The 15,957-nt window shown below is 39.1% G+C and overlaps 2 protein-coding genes across 2 annotated transcripts in view; one reads left to right on the top strand and one right to left on the bottom strand.

Annotated features, from left to right (window-relative positions):
• The window catches only part of PMPCB (peptidase (mitochondrial processing) beta), a gene marked incomplete at its 5' end in the record, with an annotated part of 12,350 nt that extends 6,194 nt beyond the window's left edge, over nucleotides 1–6,156 (top strand). Inside the window, 7 exons of the mRNA XM_006774904.2 lie at nucleotides 1,362–1,474; nucleotides 2,341–2,484; nucleotides 3,818–3,978; nucleotides 5,253–5,338; nucleotides 5,417–5,505; nucleotides 5,642–5,717; nucleotides 5,804–6,156. Coding sequence (XP_006774967.2) covers nucleotides 1,362–1,474; nucleotides 2,341–2,484; nucleotides 3,818–3,978; nucleotides 5,253–5,338; nucleotides 5,417–5,505; nucleotides 5,642–5,717; nucleotides 5,804–5,868 — 734 coding nt within the window. The remainder of the gene's footprint in view (nucleotides 1–1,361; nucleotides 1,475–2,340; nucleotides 2,485–3,817; nucleotides 3,979–5,252; nucleotides 5,339–5,416; nucleotides 5,506–5,641; nucleotides 5,718–5,803) is intronic.
• DNAJC2 (DnaJ heat shock protein family (Hsp40) member C2) overlaps nucleotides 6,115–15,957 on the bottom strand; it is a gene marked incomplete at its 5' end in the record, with an annotated part of 25,443 nt that continues 15,600 nt past the window's right edge. The window contains 7 exons of the mRNA XM_006774944.2: nucleotides 6,115–6,247; nucleotides 6,462–6,616; nucleotides 8,600–8,707; nucleotides 8,829–8,929; nucleotides 10,368–10,552; nucleotides 12,222–12,291; nucleotides 12,580–12,668. Coding sequence (XP_006775007.1) covers nucleotides 6,173–6,247; nucleotides 6,462–6,616; nucleotides 8,600–8,707; nucleotides 8,829–8,929; nucleotides 10,368–10,552; nucleotides 12,222–12,291; nucleotides 12,580–12,668 — 783 coding nt within the window. The remainder of the gene's footprint in view (nucleotides 6,248–6,461; nucleotides 6,617–8,599; nucleotides 8,708–8,828; nucleotides 8,930–10,367; nucleotides 10,553–12,221; nucleotides 12,292–12,579; nucleotides 12,669–15,957) is intronic.

The following is a 15,957-nucleotide window of genomic DNA, read 5'->3' as shown; positions in this document are numbered from 1 at the left end:
CCAGGTTCGATTCCGGTCAAGGGCATGTACCTTGGTTGCAGGCACATCCCCAGTAGGAGGTGTGCAGGAGGCAGCTGATCGATGTTTCTAACTCTCTATCCCTCTCTGTAAAAAAATCAATAAAATATATATTTAAAAAAATTTATTTGCTCTCCTGCCTTCTGGATAGAGGTGAGTAGAGTTGGTGTTGGAGCAGCTGAGTCTCTGGAAGGCCCAGCCAGGGGGCCTACAGGTCAAGGTGATAGAACAGTGGAAGCTGTTGTCGTCAGGTGCTGAGAACCGTGTGCATGTTCATGGTTTTTCACTCTTCGCTTGTCATTCTTGGACCACGAAGATTCTCCTTGTTTTGTCACCCTCTGGATTGATATCTAAGGTGGCTCTCCTATATAGGGATTCTGAAAATGTACAAGCATGCCGTCTTGTTTCGTACCACAGATTTGTTTGGAAAATATGGGTATAAGTTGTGCTTTTATATTCTAATAGCATAGAATGTTTTATTTATTTTTTTAAATATATATTTATTGATTTTAGAACGGGAGAGGGAGAGAGAGAAACATTAGTGATGAGAGAGAATCATTGATCGGCTGCCTCTGGCAGGCCCTCTTCTGTGGAATTGAAGTGGGCATGTGCCCTGAATGGGAATTGAACTGTGATCTCATGGTTCATAGGTTGATGCTCAACCAACCACGAGCCGTACCAGCTGGGTTAGAATGTTTTATTTAAAGACATTTTGTGGCAATATTTTTTAAACCGTTTATACATGCCTAAATTTGTTTTGTAAGTTTGTGTTTAAAAATCCTTCACTAAGATTGAATCTGTTTGGGTCTCGAGTTTGGATAGTAAGGGGTATAGAATCTAAGTAATTCTTAAGTTTTGGATAGCAAGTAATAAGTATTTGCATAGCTAGGTATTTATTCGGAAATTTAGATGAAATTATTTTGTTCCTGAATTTGATAGCAGAGCTCAGAGAAAAGCATATCTGTATATCCAGCTTTCTTTAAGTGTTAAAACTTACTTTTTCACTTAAAAAATTTTAAATGTTACTTTTTATTGCTAGTTTGCATTCTAGGACTTTCAGTGACTTAATATAGCATGATTTCATATAGAATATGGTATTTTCAAGTTGTCTTACTATCTTTTCCTGTGAATCCACTGGTATGTTAATGATAACTGTTGATTGCTCTACAGAATGACAAAGCTGTGCAACCAAAAGCCTTATAACACGAAGGGAAAAAGGTGTTGTTGCTGTCTGAGCTTACCCTTAAATGGTTTAGTGAATGCAAATAGTTACGTGAAACTGAAGTATTTAGTTCTCTGCTTTGATTGTACTGCTACTACATATGTAAAATATTTTCCTTTAGGAGTTTCCCATGATGAACTGCTTGAGTTAGCAAAGTTTCATTTTGGTGACTCTTTGTCCACATACAAAGGAGAAACACCAGCTCTGCCTCCCTGCAAATTCACAGGAAGTGAGGTAGGGCAAGCCTCCTAAGCTAGTAGTTAACCCTTTTGAGTTTCTTGTGTTGTATTTATGAATGAGTATACAAAAATGTGCATGTTTCCAACAGGAGTAAAATGGAAGAAACCAAAAGCTTAAACTGAAACACAGAAAAAGGGAAGAGGAGGGACTCATTTGCTTATATTCATTCCAATTTCATATTATTTAACCACCTAGTTTCCTAAGGAAGCAAGGTTTTAAGGGCAGCAAATTTAGTCTTTGTGCTTTTCTTTGGCACTATGCCCATTTATATATTATAAGGTATAAAAGTTAACTTTTATTTTAAAAACACGCCAAATTTTGACTTTCACATTAGGTTTACTCTTGGCTAAGTTCTTTCTTCTGCCCAGTAGAGCCAGAACTTGCAGGAAATCTGCCGCTCTTCAGCTATAGTTTTAAGCCTCAGTAGAGGTTTAGTCTGCCACATTAGGAGTGATGCTCAAAGTAGTGCCTGGAAGGAGGCCTGATGTTGGCAGTTACATAGAAGATCGCATTGGCAGTACAAAAATAAGCCTGTGATGTCAAAATTAGCTTAAATTTAGATTAAAAAATTCAGATCAAGAAATACAAAAGATTGATTTCTACCAGTAAAATAATGCAATCCTTTTCTACCAGGTAACCATCTGGTGGCTATGTCTAGTATTTCAATTGGAGACCTTGTGATGAAAGTCCCTAACTCATGAAATTCTTCTAGATTAGATTGTACAATGTAATGAGGCTTAATAGTTTAAACCAAAGTAAGTCATGGTGAGCATTTTAACTTTGCAATTAATGGGAAGGTGAATTTGTTTCTTTCTTGTTAAGCATGTTATGTAGTGTTTTGTTTTCTTTATCTTAACTAGATTCGAGTTAGAGATGATAAGATGCCTTTAGCACATCTTGCAATAGCTGTTGAAGCTGTTGGTTGGGCGCATCCGGATACAATCTGTCTCATGGTTGCAAACACACTAATTGGCAACTGGGATCGCTCTTTTGGAGGAGGAATGGTAAGTGATTGAAAATTTTTGTTCAGCCCTAGCCAGTTTTCTCAGTGGTTAGAGTATCAGCCCACAAAGTCTCAGGTTTGATTCTGGTCAAGGGCACATACCTCAAAGGGCACAGGCTCCATCCCCAGCCCCAGTCTGGGCATGTGTGGGCAACCAATCGATGTTTCTCTTTTGTCTCTCCCTGTCCCTTTCACTCTATTTAAAAATCAATGGAGCCCTAACCAGTTTGGCTCAGTGGATAGTGCGTCGGCCTGTGGACCAAAGGGTCCCAGGTTTGATTCAGGTCAAGGGCATGTACCTTGGTTGCGGGCACATCCCCCGCAGGGGGTTTGCAGGAGGCAGCTGATCGATGTTTCTCTCATCGATGTTTCGAACTCTCTATTCCTCTTCCTTCCTCTCTGTAAAAAAATCAATGGAAAAAATATCCTCGGGCGAAGATTAACAAAAATAAAAAATAAAAATAGAAACAAAGAAGTTTTTTCATAATAATCACAAGATAGAACTCTGTACTAAGAATTTTGACTTTTAAAATATAAATTGATCCTGATTTCATCCTGAGCCAGAAATTTTTTTTTCCCTTTTGCCATAAAGTTTATTAGTGGGATAATTGACAAGATTTGAATAAGGATAGAAGAATTTGTTAACAGTCAAAGTTACATCCTAATTTTTAGTGCTTGTTGTGAAGTTAATTTCCTTGTTTTTCATAAGTGCACACTAAAAAGTATTTAGGAGTAAAAAGCATCACATCTGCAATGTATTCTCAAATAGCTGAAAAAATATGTTAAAAAGAATGATAGTTTGCATTGTAGGACTTACAGTAACTGGACGGTAATATAAAGCAAGCATGGTAATATAAGAATTGTTAGGTATTTTGAATAAAGGGAATTCTTTTCAGTTTTTGTAACTTTCCTGTAAGCCTGAGATTATGTCAGAATACAAAGTATAAATTTGTACTCGAAGATTTCAACAAAATACATTTCATTTCTTAGGTTTCACATGCACTATAATTTAAAATCTTTAAGCATACATAGCCAAGAGCACTACAGATTGGGTTGGTAATAAGGTATTTTAGAAGTGAGTGTAACTATGTTAATTATAGGGATTCATTGCTTTTTACATTATGAATTTCTCTGGGGGTGCATTGGGCTGGTGAGATAAGTATAATTCTTAGTGTTATTGAATTTTAAATTTATTATTTGACATGCTGATAGATAAAATGGAGAAACTCAGGCTCTTAGGTCATTCACTGTGTGTCTCATATCTCATTCTTTCTGATAAATTGGACATGTATGTATATCTACAGTTCTCTTGGACATTTTTATTTTCCTTACAGAACTTATCTAGTAAGCTGGCCCAGCTTACCTGTCACGGCAACCTCTGCCATAGCTTCCAGTCTTTCAACACTTGTTACACAGATACTGGATTATGGGGAATCTATATGGTTTGTGAACCAGCCACTGTTGCAGACATGTTACATGTTGTTCAAAAAGAATGGTAAGAAAATAAATCTTGCCCAGAATTCACACCCAATTCCCTCTATGCACTGTTCATGTTGATTATTTTCTACTGATGTTATTAGTATGTAATAAAAAGAATGAGACCAGCAGCAGCCATGTTTTTGAAGATCACAGATGTTTTTTTTAAGTCTCATGTGAAGCTGCATTGATTTCAACTATAGAAAATTCTTTAAGAAGAATACTTTAGAAAGGAGATCCTAGAAGTTTAAAATCCTATATAATAAAAGCCTAATATGCTTAGTATCCAGTTGGCCGTTCAATCAACCAAAATGCTAATGATATGCTAAGGCTGGTCAACCACTTGCTATGATGTGCACTGACCACCAGGGGGCAGACACTCCGACTGGTAGGTTAGTTTGCTGCTGGGGTCCAGCCCATCAGGACTGAGCAAGATGGGCTGGATATGCTCTGGAGCCCTCCCAGGCCCCAATCATGTACTGGGTCCCTCGGCCTGGTCTGTGCCCTCTCGTAATCTGGGACCCCTCGGGGGATGTCTGAGAGCTGGTTTCAGCTCGATCCCACAGGCCAGGCAGGCCAGGCCAAGGGACTCCGCTGGTGCACAAATTCATGCAGCGGGCCTCTTGTATTTAAATAAATTCCAACTAGAAGTTTGGAAAACATCTCTAAAAGTTATCTGGCTTGGAAAGGCAGTGTTATGAAAATGTATCTGAAGTTGCCATTCCTAAAAGAAAGAGAATTTAGTTGCCTACCAACCTATCCTCTAGCATATCAGAGCCTAGCAGATGGGGATTTGTGAAGTCTCAAAGGGGTTATAGCATTTCTCAAAATATGGTTAGACTATTTTAAAATATATTTTTATTGATTTCAGAGAGGAAGGGAGAGAGAGAGAAAGATAGAAACATCAATGATTGGCTGCCTTCTGCATGCGCCACACTGAGGCGCAAACCCACAACCTGGGCATGTGCCCTGATGGGGAATCCAACTGTGACCTCCAGGTTCATAGGTTGATGCTCAACCACTGAGCCATACCAGCCGGGCAGCCTATTTTTATATTTTATTGAGCTTCTGTTTGATAGTCATATCATTGTCAGAAATTAACAATACCAGGAAAATAATCAGTAACAGATTAGCTTTTGCTTAGCTATTGGGAACACTAGTAATTTTAAGTTTTATAAGTTGAAATCAAGTTGTGGTATGATACATAGAATATAGTATGTCTTTCTTTAGGTCATTATTATAAAACATATACTCTAACTACTTGACATTTTGATTTTTCCAATTGGTTTTTAGGATACGACTCTGTACAAGTGTCACTGAAAGTGAAGTTGCACGAGCCAAAAACCTTCTGAAAACAAACATGTTGTTGCAACTCGATGGTAAGAATAAAGATGTAAGTTCTGTTTTCATACGATTGATCTAGAGTCCAGTGCTTAGCTTTTTTTCTCTTTAAACAGGTTCTACTCCAATTTGTGAAGATATTGGTCGGCAAATGTTGTGCTATAATAGAAGGATTCCCATCCCTGAGCTTGAAGCAAGAGTAGATGTAAGTAGTTCTTCCATCCTTACCATTGGGTCTTGTGTAAAATATCCTTATTACAAAAGCTAAAAATATGAATCATTCCTGGTATAGAATTTGTTTTTACTGTAAAAAGCTCTGAATGCTAGTATCTTTATTTTAGGCTGTGAATGCTGAGACAATTCGAGAAGTATGTTCCAAATATATTTATGACAAGAGTCCAGCTATTGCTGCTGTTGGTAAGCTTGGTCATTTTTCTATGTAGAAAGCTGGCTAAGTACTTTCCTTTTAGTCAATTTTAACTTTCTTTTCTTTTAATCCTTAGGTCCCATTGAGCAACTACCAGATTTTAACAGGATTCGCAGTAACATGTGCTGGCTTCGCAATTAAAATGCTCCTAAGCAAAATATTTTGAACATACATGTTTATAAAACTAATAGAGACTGGCAAGTTTTAAGCTATCAGTCCCCAAAGGAAAACATAAAAATGAACATACGTACTTGGAAATTTGAATGAAACACTGCATCAAACTTTCAACGGATAATGCTACCACAGTGAATGGCAGCTCTCAAGAAATTATGTTGGAACAGCACACTTTCAAATTATCTCCATACGTACAATTATAAGAATGAAAACTTGTAAAGTATTTTCAGTTTTATTATAAAAATGCACACACAACAAAGATTGTCTTAAGTCATTTCTTGGTTCTACTTGCATTTAGTACTTGCTCTTGAGCAGCTTTCTTTGCTTTTACCATCTCGACAAGTTCCTAGAAAGAGAGAAAGGTGTTATTTAGAATCGGCAGACATTTCTAGTGTTTGGTACAAATATGTAAAACATTCAAATTGGTTAAGTCTATAATTAAAGATACTACTAAAAGGTTGATTTTACTAACTCCCAGAGCTCTGAAAGTTTCTAAGATGGCCCATGACTACTGTGGTATTAAAGTAAGCAAAAATCTATAAACTCAAAACATCTACAACCTTATATCGTTTCATGCAGTCCTTCTTTGTCCTGCCAGGCACTGCTTCTGCTATTTTTTCCCATCTTTCAGGTGTATTTACTGGGTATGTTTTCAAGGCTTGTTCCAAAAGTTTCTGCTCTTCTGTTGTCCAAGGGGTGAAATCTGTGCATGGACCTGCTAAGAAAAATTTTTATTTGAAAACCCCAGTTATAGAAAAATGTCTTGGAACACCTTTCCAGTGAGTCTTCTGGTGCACAGGTATCTTGTCAAGTGCCCATTCAAATCTATAATGTGTAATTTTAAACAAATTTTTAGACATAAGACACATACATCTCTAAATATTAATGAGAGGGAGAAAAAACTTGAAATAGCACACATGCCAGAAAAATATCTCAAAGGCTTTTTTTAAAATTTACATTTTTATTGATTTAGGAGAAAGGGGAAAATTTGTTGTTCCCCTTATTTATGCATTCTTTAAAAAGATACATTTTTTTTTTTATTGATTTTTAGAGAGAAAGAAACATGAGAGAGAAACATGGGTTGGCTGCCTCCTGCACGGCCCCCTACTGGGGATTGAGCCCACAACCCGGGCCTGTGCTCTGACCAGGAATGGAACCTGTGATCTCTTGGTGCATGGGTCGACACTCAACCACTGAGCCACACCAGCTGGGCCATTGGTTCATTCTTATATGTGCCCTGACTGGGATTGTACCTGCAACCTTGGCTTATTGGGACAATACTCTACAGAACTTAAGTTCTTAATATTTTCAAACAAATTTTGGGATAATAAACAAAACCAATCTTAAGAATACAGGAAAAGTGGGATTGTTAAAGGCCAGGGACAGGTTAACTTGTAAAAGTCAAGGCTATTAGTTAATCCCAAAACACATTTGGAACTATGATCTGGAAAGCATATCTAAGAATAGCTCTGTTTAAGGGAGAAAGGACTGGTGGCTCACAAATGTGTGAAGAGAAAGAACTTCAAAGTTTGTCAGCAGCTCAATAATGTCACATCCCAAAACATATACATGCACAAAAGTTTCATAAATAATACTCACTTATAAAATAGGTATAATGCTCTATGACATTTTCTATTCATGACCCATTAAATATATTTCATGACCCACTTATGAAGGAGGCTTGGGGAGGCTGGGTCATGATTTACAGTTAAACACTGTAATTGGTCTAGAGCAGCCGTGGGCAAACTACAGCCCACGGGCCAGATCCGGCCCGTTTGAAATGAATAAAACTATTGAAAAAAAAGACCGTACCCTTTTATGTAATGATGTTTACTTTGAATTTATATTAGTTCACACAAACCATCCATGCTTTTGTTCCAGCCCTCCGGTCCAGTTTAAGAACCCATTGTGGCCCTCGAGTCAAAAAGTTGGCCCACCCCTGGTCTAGAGCAATAAAATTGGCTAGAATACCCAAGACAATCTTCTCAGCACCCTAACAGATTTTAACTTCATTTTGAAATAATTTCAGAAGAGTATAAAGAATCCCAATGTATCCTATCCTGATTCCCCACATAGGAACGTTTTACCATACTTGCTTACTCTTCCTTTTTATATACACATTTGTTCTGAACCATGTAAATTGCAGACATGCTTCCCCTTTATTCCTAAGTACGTCCATATATTTTCCCTTAAAAACAAGGACATTTTCTTACACAATTATAGTGTACTAGAGTCCTGGTGCACAAATTCATGCACGGGTGGGGTCTGGCCAGCCTGCCCTGATTGGAGCCAACCAGGCTGGGCTGGCCGTGGGGGAGGGGCTGCAGGCAGTTGGCTGGCTGGCCCACCCCCTGGTAGAACTGGTGGAACTCCCAGTTAAGGGGATAATTTGCATACTAGCCTTATCTAGTTTTAGACCTCAAATTTCAATTGTCCCAATATCCTTTAGCACTGATTTGTAAAATCTGGTGAGGAAAACAAACACAGCCTCTCCCCTAATGGCATATGAACTGGAAGCACTGTGATTCTCAGTGGTGGTAAGTAAATCTATCACTGTCCTGAAAATGTCTGCTTTACATCTTCCAGTCTAACCACTTTATTTCTCAATCATTCTGAACACAGACCTTAAGTCTTGTATATCCTAACACAGTGTGGACACATGGCTAGCATCTTCTACTTACAGAAAAAACTTAATTACCTTCAAATCGTTCTGAAGGCGTTGCATTGTCTGCTTGAGGCACTACTCCATGTTCTTTTTTAAATTTATCAAAAGCCTTTTTGTTTATGTCATCTTTTTGATGAGGGTCTGAGGAATGAAAAAATTTAAATATATTACAGATCATCTCATTTAGTCTTCCATTAAATTGCATAGAGTATTTTAAAATAACCAAGGTAACAAAGAAACTGATTTGGCAAAATTAACACACCAAGTTTTTGAAGACTTTTTGCTTTGCTGATAACATCTTTGGCGGTTCTCTTGACTCCAGAAGAAGAATGTATGTTCATGTAATTAGCAATAACTTCCCATCTAGAACAATCAATAGGATAATTAAGGCAAAAACTCCAAAACAAAAACCAGAATGACTAACATTTTTAAAAATATATATTTTATTGATTTCAGAGGAAGGGAGAGGGAGAGATAGAAACACCGATGATGAGAGAGAATTATTGATCGGCTACCTCCTGCATGCCCCACACTGGGGACCAAGCCACAACCCAGGCATGTGCCCTGACTGGGAATCAAACCGTGACCTCCTAGTTCATAGGTCGACGCTCAACCACTGAGCCACACCGGCCGGGCAGGACTAACATTTTTTAATGCAGAAGAGTTAGCTATAATATCTACAGAATTGGCTCTAAATTAGTGGTCTAATCATCACTATTGCCTGGACTAGTTTTTGCTTTTCATATGTTTAAATCAACTGTCATAATCTTGATTTCAAGTCTGTATAAAACCTTATAGGTTCTGTGTACAAATCAATGGAAATAAAAACCATACTTCAGTGTATCCCACCATTTGGACACACACTTAAGGAGATAAGTAATTCTGAAAAAAGCTTTAGTTGCCTGATGTAAAGAACGAAGGAATCTGGATCTCTAAGGCTTCTTTGATTTCTAAACTCAAAACTGCAATAAGCTTGGGTCTGAAGTCAGACGCAACAATGAATGAAGACTATGAATACACTAGTTCCTAATATAAGCCATGATGGAATAAGCCAACATGAGTCAAGGTTTTTCTAATTTTTAATTTCTGAGAAACTGATGAAGCATACTGCTGTATGTATATGTGTGTGTGTGTGTGTGTGTAAGTTGATAAGACTAGTAGGTTCAGCCCGGCCGGCGTGGCTCAGTGGTGGAGAGTCGACCTATGAACCAGGAGGTCACAGTTTGATTCCCAGTCAGGGCACATGCCTGGGATGTGGGCTCCATTCCCAGTGTGGGGCATGCAGGAGGCAGCTGATCAATGATTCTCTCATCAGTGATGTTTCTATTTCTCCCTCTCCCTTCCTCTCTGAAATCAATAAAAATATATTAAAAAACAACAAAAAAAACTAGAAGGTTCAAAATGCACTCTGCTTTTCACACTTCCCACTAGCACAGAATTTAGTACAGGGCAGTCTATCTAGACAGCATATCTCTGGAAGTTCCTGCTGTTACTTGGATGCTTTGTCTAGATCCGTGATGGCGAACCTATGACATGCGTGTCAGAGGTGACACGCGAACTCATTTTTTTGGTTGATTTTTCTCTATTAAACGGCATTTAAATATATAAAATAAATACCAAAAATATAAATCTTTGTTTTACTATGGTTGCAAATATCAAAAAATTTCTGTATGTGACACGGCACCAGAGTTAAGTTAGGGTTTTTCAAAATGCTGACACGCCGAGCTCAAAAGGTTCGCCATCACTCGTCTAAATTATCCCCAGGCTCTGGGTTGAAGAGAAACTTAATTAAAATCAGTACCTTGAATTTGTTCCAGCAGGGAAGAGGTTCACAGCTTTAATTAGTAATTGCAGATCATCTTCTGACCAGTTTTTACTGCCATTTCCACCTCCACCAGCTGACTTCTCTGCATTCTTAGATGCTTGTCGCATACGAGCCTCAGCTTCCTCTTTCTCTTTTCTAATTTGCTCATTTATTTCTTCTATCTACACAAATATAATAGGTAAGTCAGGGACTTAATGCATCTTGCTACCCTACACTCCCTTTCTAGCTGGGGTTGGTGGTTTTCAACTCTCAGTATTATCCTGCCAATGACCCAGGCCAACCCCAAAACCAGCATCAGCTTTTCACTCTGGCTTCTGGCTGCAAAGCTCTGCTTAAGGAACCAAGAACCACCCTCTGCCTGGCCTACCCTGTATTTCGATCATGTGATTTCTATGTGCGTTTGACACTAAAGTCTACAGTCACTGGGTTATTCACCCACACAAGGCCATTTCAAACCTGTTTAATAAGCTCATACCCACTCTTTCAGCAGATATTCAATTACTTTTCAACAAAAAGATAACAGCACAGCAAAGTGGTATCTGTTTTACCTTGAAGTTCTACCCTTTACACTGTTACATAAAATCGTTCCTCACACATGCACAAGTAAAAAAGAAAACCTTTACTTCACCTTGTTGCTTCTGCGGATGCTATCTTGGAGTCATCCTGGACTCATTTCCTTACTTCAATCCCTCAGAACCAATCACCAAAATCCCAATGATTCCCATCATCACTCTCCCAGTCCAAGCCCTTCCATTCTTATAGTCACTTGCACATGTATTAGGTATAATACATCCTGTCCAAAGCCAGATTAATAGTGCAATGATAACCCTTTCCTACTCAAAGATCTGCAGTAATGGAAACTAATGACATTAAAAACATACTTCATTTGGCACTACTTTTCTTAACCAACTTCATCTCCCCCTGACTTTCTATAGCTACCCGTATTTTAGAGTTCATGCTGTTTGTTACTCTGACCTTCATTTTCATAGTCTATCCTTTTAGGCTGGCTCAAACCCTTCACTAAACCTTCCCTGACCACTCTGCCCTGGGGTTGGCACTCGCTGTCTAACCTACAGCATTTCCTGGGGGCCCTCCATCTTTTGGTCCTTAGGCCTTTTCTCCTCAGCATAACTGTTCCTGAAGTCCTTTGTGCAGCAATAGCAGGCATTTCTATGAATCATCTGGGCACAGTGCTATAATAGTAGGTACTAAAGGTTCGCCATCACTCAATTTAATTTCTGGGCCTGTTTCCTCATCTGTAAAATAAAAGGTGTAGACTAGACAGAACAAATGTATCTTGGTTCTAAATATTATTATCCTACAAAAATGCTGAAGGAATAGCCAAAACAATTATTTTTTTCCTGAGAATGATTAAAAAACAAAACAAGCCCTAGCCAGTTTGGCTCACTGGATAGAGCGTCGGCCTGGGGACTGAAGAGTCCCGGGTTTGATTCCGGTCAAGGGCATGTACCTTGGTTGTAGGCACATCCCCAGTAGGGGGTGTGCAGGAGGCAGCTGATTGATGCTTCTCTCTCATCGATGTTTCTAATTCTCTATCACTCTCCCTTCCTCTCTGTAAAAAAATCAATAAAATATATTTTTTTAAAAAACAAAAACCTATGATTAATCAAACATCATATAACCATATCACTGAATGCAATTTAAACAATACCACTTACTATAAACAAAGCAGAGTGGGGGACCCAAAGAGAAATGCTCTCTTGCCCTCATAGTAACTTAGGTTAGGTGGGGAAATACTGAGGTGAAAGCAACACTATAAGCAGAACTAAATGTTAAAATGCAAATAGAAGTGACGTTTTCCTCCATTACCTGTTTTTCCAGAGCAGCCTTTCCTACTTCTTTTGTAGATGATGTGAGTGTTTCATTCAAGCACTGTAAACTAAGGGGGGAAAAGGATGAAAATTATCCTAAGCCCAGGAAATGATTTCAATAGATTTTTTATTTTAATTTTTATTTGTTGTTTTTAGAGAGGAAGGAAGAGAGAGAGAGAAAGAGAGAGAGAGAGAAACACTGATTTGTTGTTCCACTTATTTACGTATTCATCAATTGATTCTTTTATGTGCCCTGACTGGGCATCAAACCCACAACACTGGCATATTGGCAGCATGCTCCAAACTGAGCTACCTGGCCAGGGCTGAAGACTTCAATGTTAGTTCTGTAGTTATACCTTGTTAATTCAAGGCGATCACAAAGTTTTTCCACTTCTTCCATCATTTTAACACGCTCTGCCTCATTGTCAGAAAAGTGATTCCAGGCCTAAAAGTACAAACATAAACATTTTCATCTTATATCTAGTGACACTGAAAAATACACTCATAAGCACAATTACAAAGCATGACGTTCTCAAGAGGTTCTTGAACATATGGCCTTCTGACTATAACAACCGTATTTGAGGGTACTCCCAGGGCTCTCCCTGACTGCAAGCAATAAAAAGGCATTCCCAAGTGAGTAGGAAAGCAAAACAAAAATGGTGATGGTGCAGAAGACTTGGATGTTATAAAAATCAGAATGAGTTCTCTGAGAATCACTTAATTCTGTATGATGACTCAAATTAAAATCTAGCGTGTCCCGAACTGGAAAATTTCATGGAAATTTTAAATTTACTGAAATTAAAGAAAAAGATAATGTGGTAAGGAATAGAAGATATTAGAAAAATTATGCTTAGAATAAAACATCATGATGTACCTGATGTACAATTGGTAAGTGCTTCCAATACTGCTGACACTTATGCCTCCCATTCCTCACTTTTCTTTGCTTCCTTAAGCCAGGCAGCCTGGCTTTCACTAAAGTTCCAATGGGTCTTACTGCTGATACTTCCCTAGACTTCTCAAAGCACTACTGATTTTCTTTCTACCTGTCTGAGTCACTCTTTCTCAGGCTCTTCTTCCTCTACAGTGGTTCTCAACCTTCTGGCCCTTTAAATACAGTTCCTCATGTTGTGACCCAACCATAAAATTATTTTCGTTGCTACTTCATAACTGTAATGTCGCTACTGTTATGAATCGTAATGTAAATATCTGATATGCAGGATGATCTTAGGCGACTCCTGTGAAAGGGTCGTTCGACCACCAAAGGGCTCGCGACCCACAGGATGAGAACCGCTGCAACAGTACCTTTACTACTGGCGTCTGCCAGGGTTTCTTTCACCCACCCTCCTCACTCTCCCCTCTCCCTGGGTGATCTCATCTACTCACAAGGTTCCTAGTGCCACTGAGATTTAAAAAAAAAAACATTTTTATTGATTTCAGAGAGGAAGGGAGAGGGGAGAGACAGAAACATCAATGACGAGAAAGAATCATTGACCGGCTGCCTCCTGCATGCCCCCTAGTGGGGATTGAGCCCGCAACCCAGGCATGTGTCGACCGGAATCAAACCCAGGACCCTTCAGTCCGAAGGCCGACTCTCTAGCCACTGAGCCAAACTAGCCAGAGCACCACTGAGATGTTTTTATTTTTTAGAGAGAGAGGAAGGGAGAGGGAGAGAAATATCGATGAGAGTCAATCAGCTGCCTTCTGCACACTCCCTACCGGGGATTGAGCCCAAAACCCAGGCATGTGCCATGACCAAGAATCGAATCGGTGACCTCTTGGTGCATGGGACAATGCTCAATCTACTGAGCCATACCAGCTGGACTGGATGATTCCATTCTTGAACTCCAGACTTGTACACACTAGCACCTATTTTCATTTGAGTGTCTCTGCGCTTAACATGCCCGAAACTAAAATCATCATTCTCTATAGCTTTTTCCTCCTCCTTTGTTTTCTACTTTAGTGAATTATACCATCACCTATCCAGTATTCCATGCAAGAAACCAGGACATATATTAACCCTCACTCTACTATCTCCAACACATAATTGATACCCAATAGGCAACAGCTTATTCTGCCTCCTAAATGTCGGTTCATTTCATCTACCTTTTTCTATTCCTATCATCCCCACCTTAGTTCATGCCACAATACTCTCTCACTTGGATTATGGCAAAAGAATCCTAATTGGTTTCTCTAACTCCAGTCCTCTCAGCATCCTGACCAAAACCAACTCAGGATCAGATTTACACTAAAAAGACATATAATGTCCTTCGAGACCTGACTCCTCCTCAGCTCTTGAGCTGCCTCTGACACATTAAACCCACTCCTCTGGAACTCTGCATTCTCTCAATGCTCCTTGACCTCTCACTGCTAATCCCATACATATTCTGTTTCACCTGGCTAAATACTACTAGATCCAGAAAGCCTTCCCTGACTACTTTTTTGGTACCTTCTCATCCAGTACTCATCTAAAAGTGCTTAAAGTGTTAGAAATAGCTGTTTGTCATTCTCCATCATAAACCAGTGGATTCCTATAAGGCAAGGACTGTTTCATCATTATATTCACATCAATTATGACTGTTTGGCACACAGAAAATGCTCATCAGATATTTGATAAATAAATGAACTCACGCTGGAAAGGAGCGATAAAACAAAGTTACCAAATGTCAGAACTTTTAACCTCATTTAAACAGCATCTTTAAGAACTATTCAAGCTTTTCACTTTCTAACTAGTGTCCCAGTGCACGGATTCATACACATTTAAAGGCAATTAATTAGAAAAAATATTTTAATATCGCTATTCATGTCTTACTAATGAAAAGAAAATAGGATTCTATCGAGTCTTCTATATACCTACTCCAGGACTTCTGTGAAGATCAAATAAGATGAGGCACGGGAAAATGCTTTACAAACATTTGGGAAAACTGTAAAATGTTTGCATCTGGCTATAAAGCAAGTTGGGTTCCTGGGCTGAAGAAACTCCAAGGAGGCTAGTCGTTAGGGAGGAAGCCGGGCGTAGCTACGTGACGTCACTACTCGGCACCCACAGCGACCATTTCCAGGCTGGGCTGGGCTGTGGGCCGCATTCTGCGCCATGGAGTCGTGGCAGCGTTGGCTGCGATTTGGTGGGGTGTTGCTCCGGGGTGGTGGCGGAGCCTGTGTCCCACTGGGGGAAGCCGAGTGTTGGTTTGTCGGCACCAAGTCTGTGGTGCTGTTTATTTTTAATGGCCAGTACGTGTCATGGCAGCTCCTGCATTGAGCATCTGCCCCCGATGGTCAATGCATGTCACAGCTACCAGTTGGATGGACACTTAGCCTTTCCTGTATATAGAATGGCCTTTTAAATTTTTGTATTGACTTCAAATCATATGCCAAATGTGCCAAGCACTATATGTAAATTATCTCACTTAACCTTCACAACTCTACTAGTAGGTATTTTTTCAGTTATTATATAGGTGAGGAAATTGAGGAACAAAGGGGTTTGAAGCAACCTTCTAAGGCCACAGGTAGTAAACAGAGAATGACTTAAAACCCAGGTAGCTTGCCTTGAGCCAATGGTCTTTACAACTATGATATAATGCATCCTTCTCAAAACAATTTTCTAGGTGAAATCTGAGGAAAATACTTCATATTATCTGATAAGGAACAATATTACTAGTCTTTGACTCTACCAGTTTAAAATATAAGAACATCTCTTGGACAAAACTACATTTGAAAACTTTTGATATTATTTGTCA

This window comes from Myotis davidii, unplaced genomic scaffold (genome assembly GCF_000327345.1).
Source record: "Myotis davidii unplaced genomic scaffold, ASM32734v1 scaffold125, whole genome shotgun sequence".
Classification (NCBI taxonomy): domain Eukaryota; kingdom Metazoa; phylum Chordata; class Mammalia; order Chiroptera; family Vespertilionidae; genus Myotis; species Myotis davidii.
Note: the sequence above shows the minus strand (reverse complement) of the source record. Positions and strands in the feature narration are given on the sequence as shown.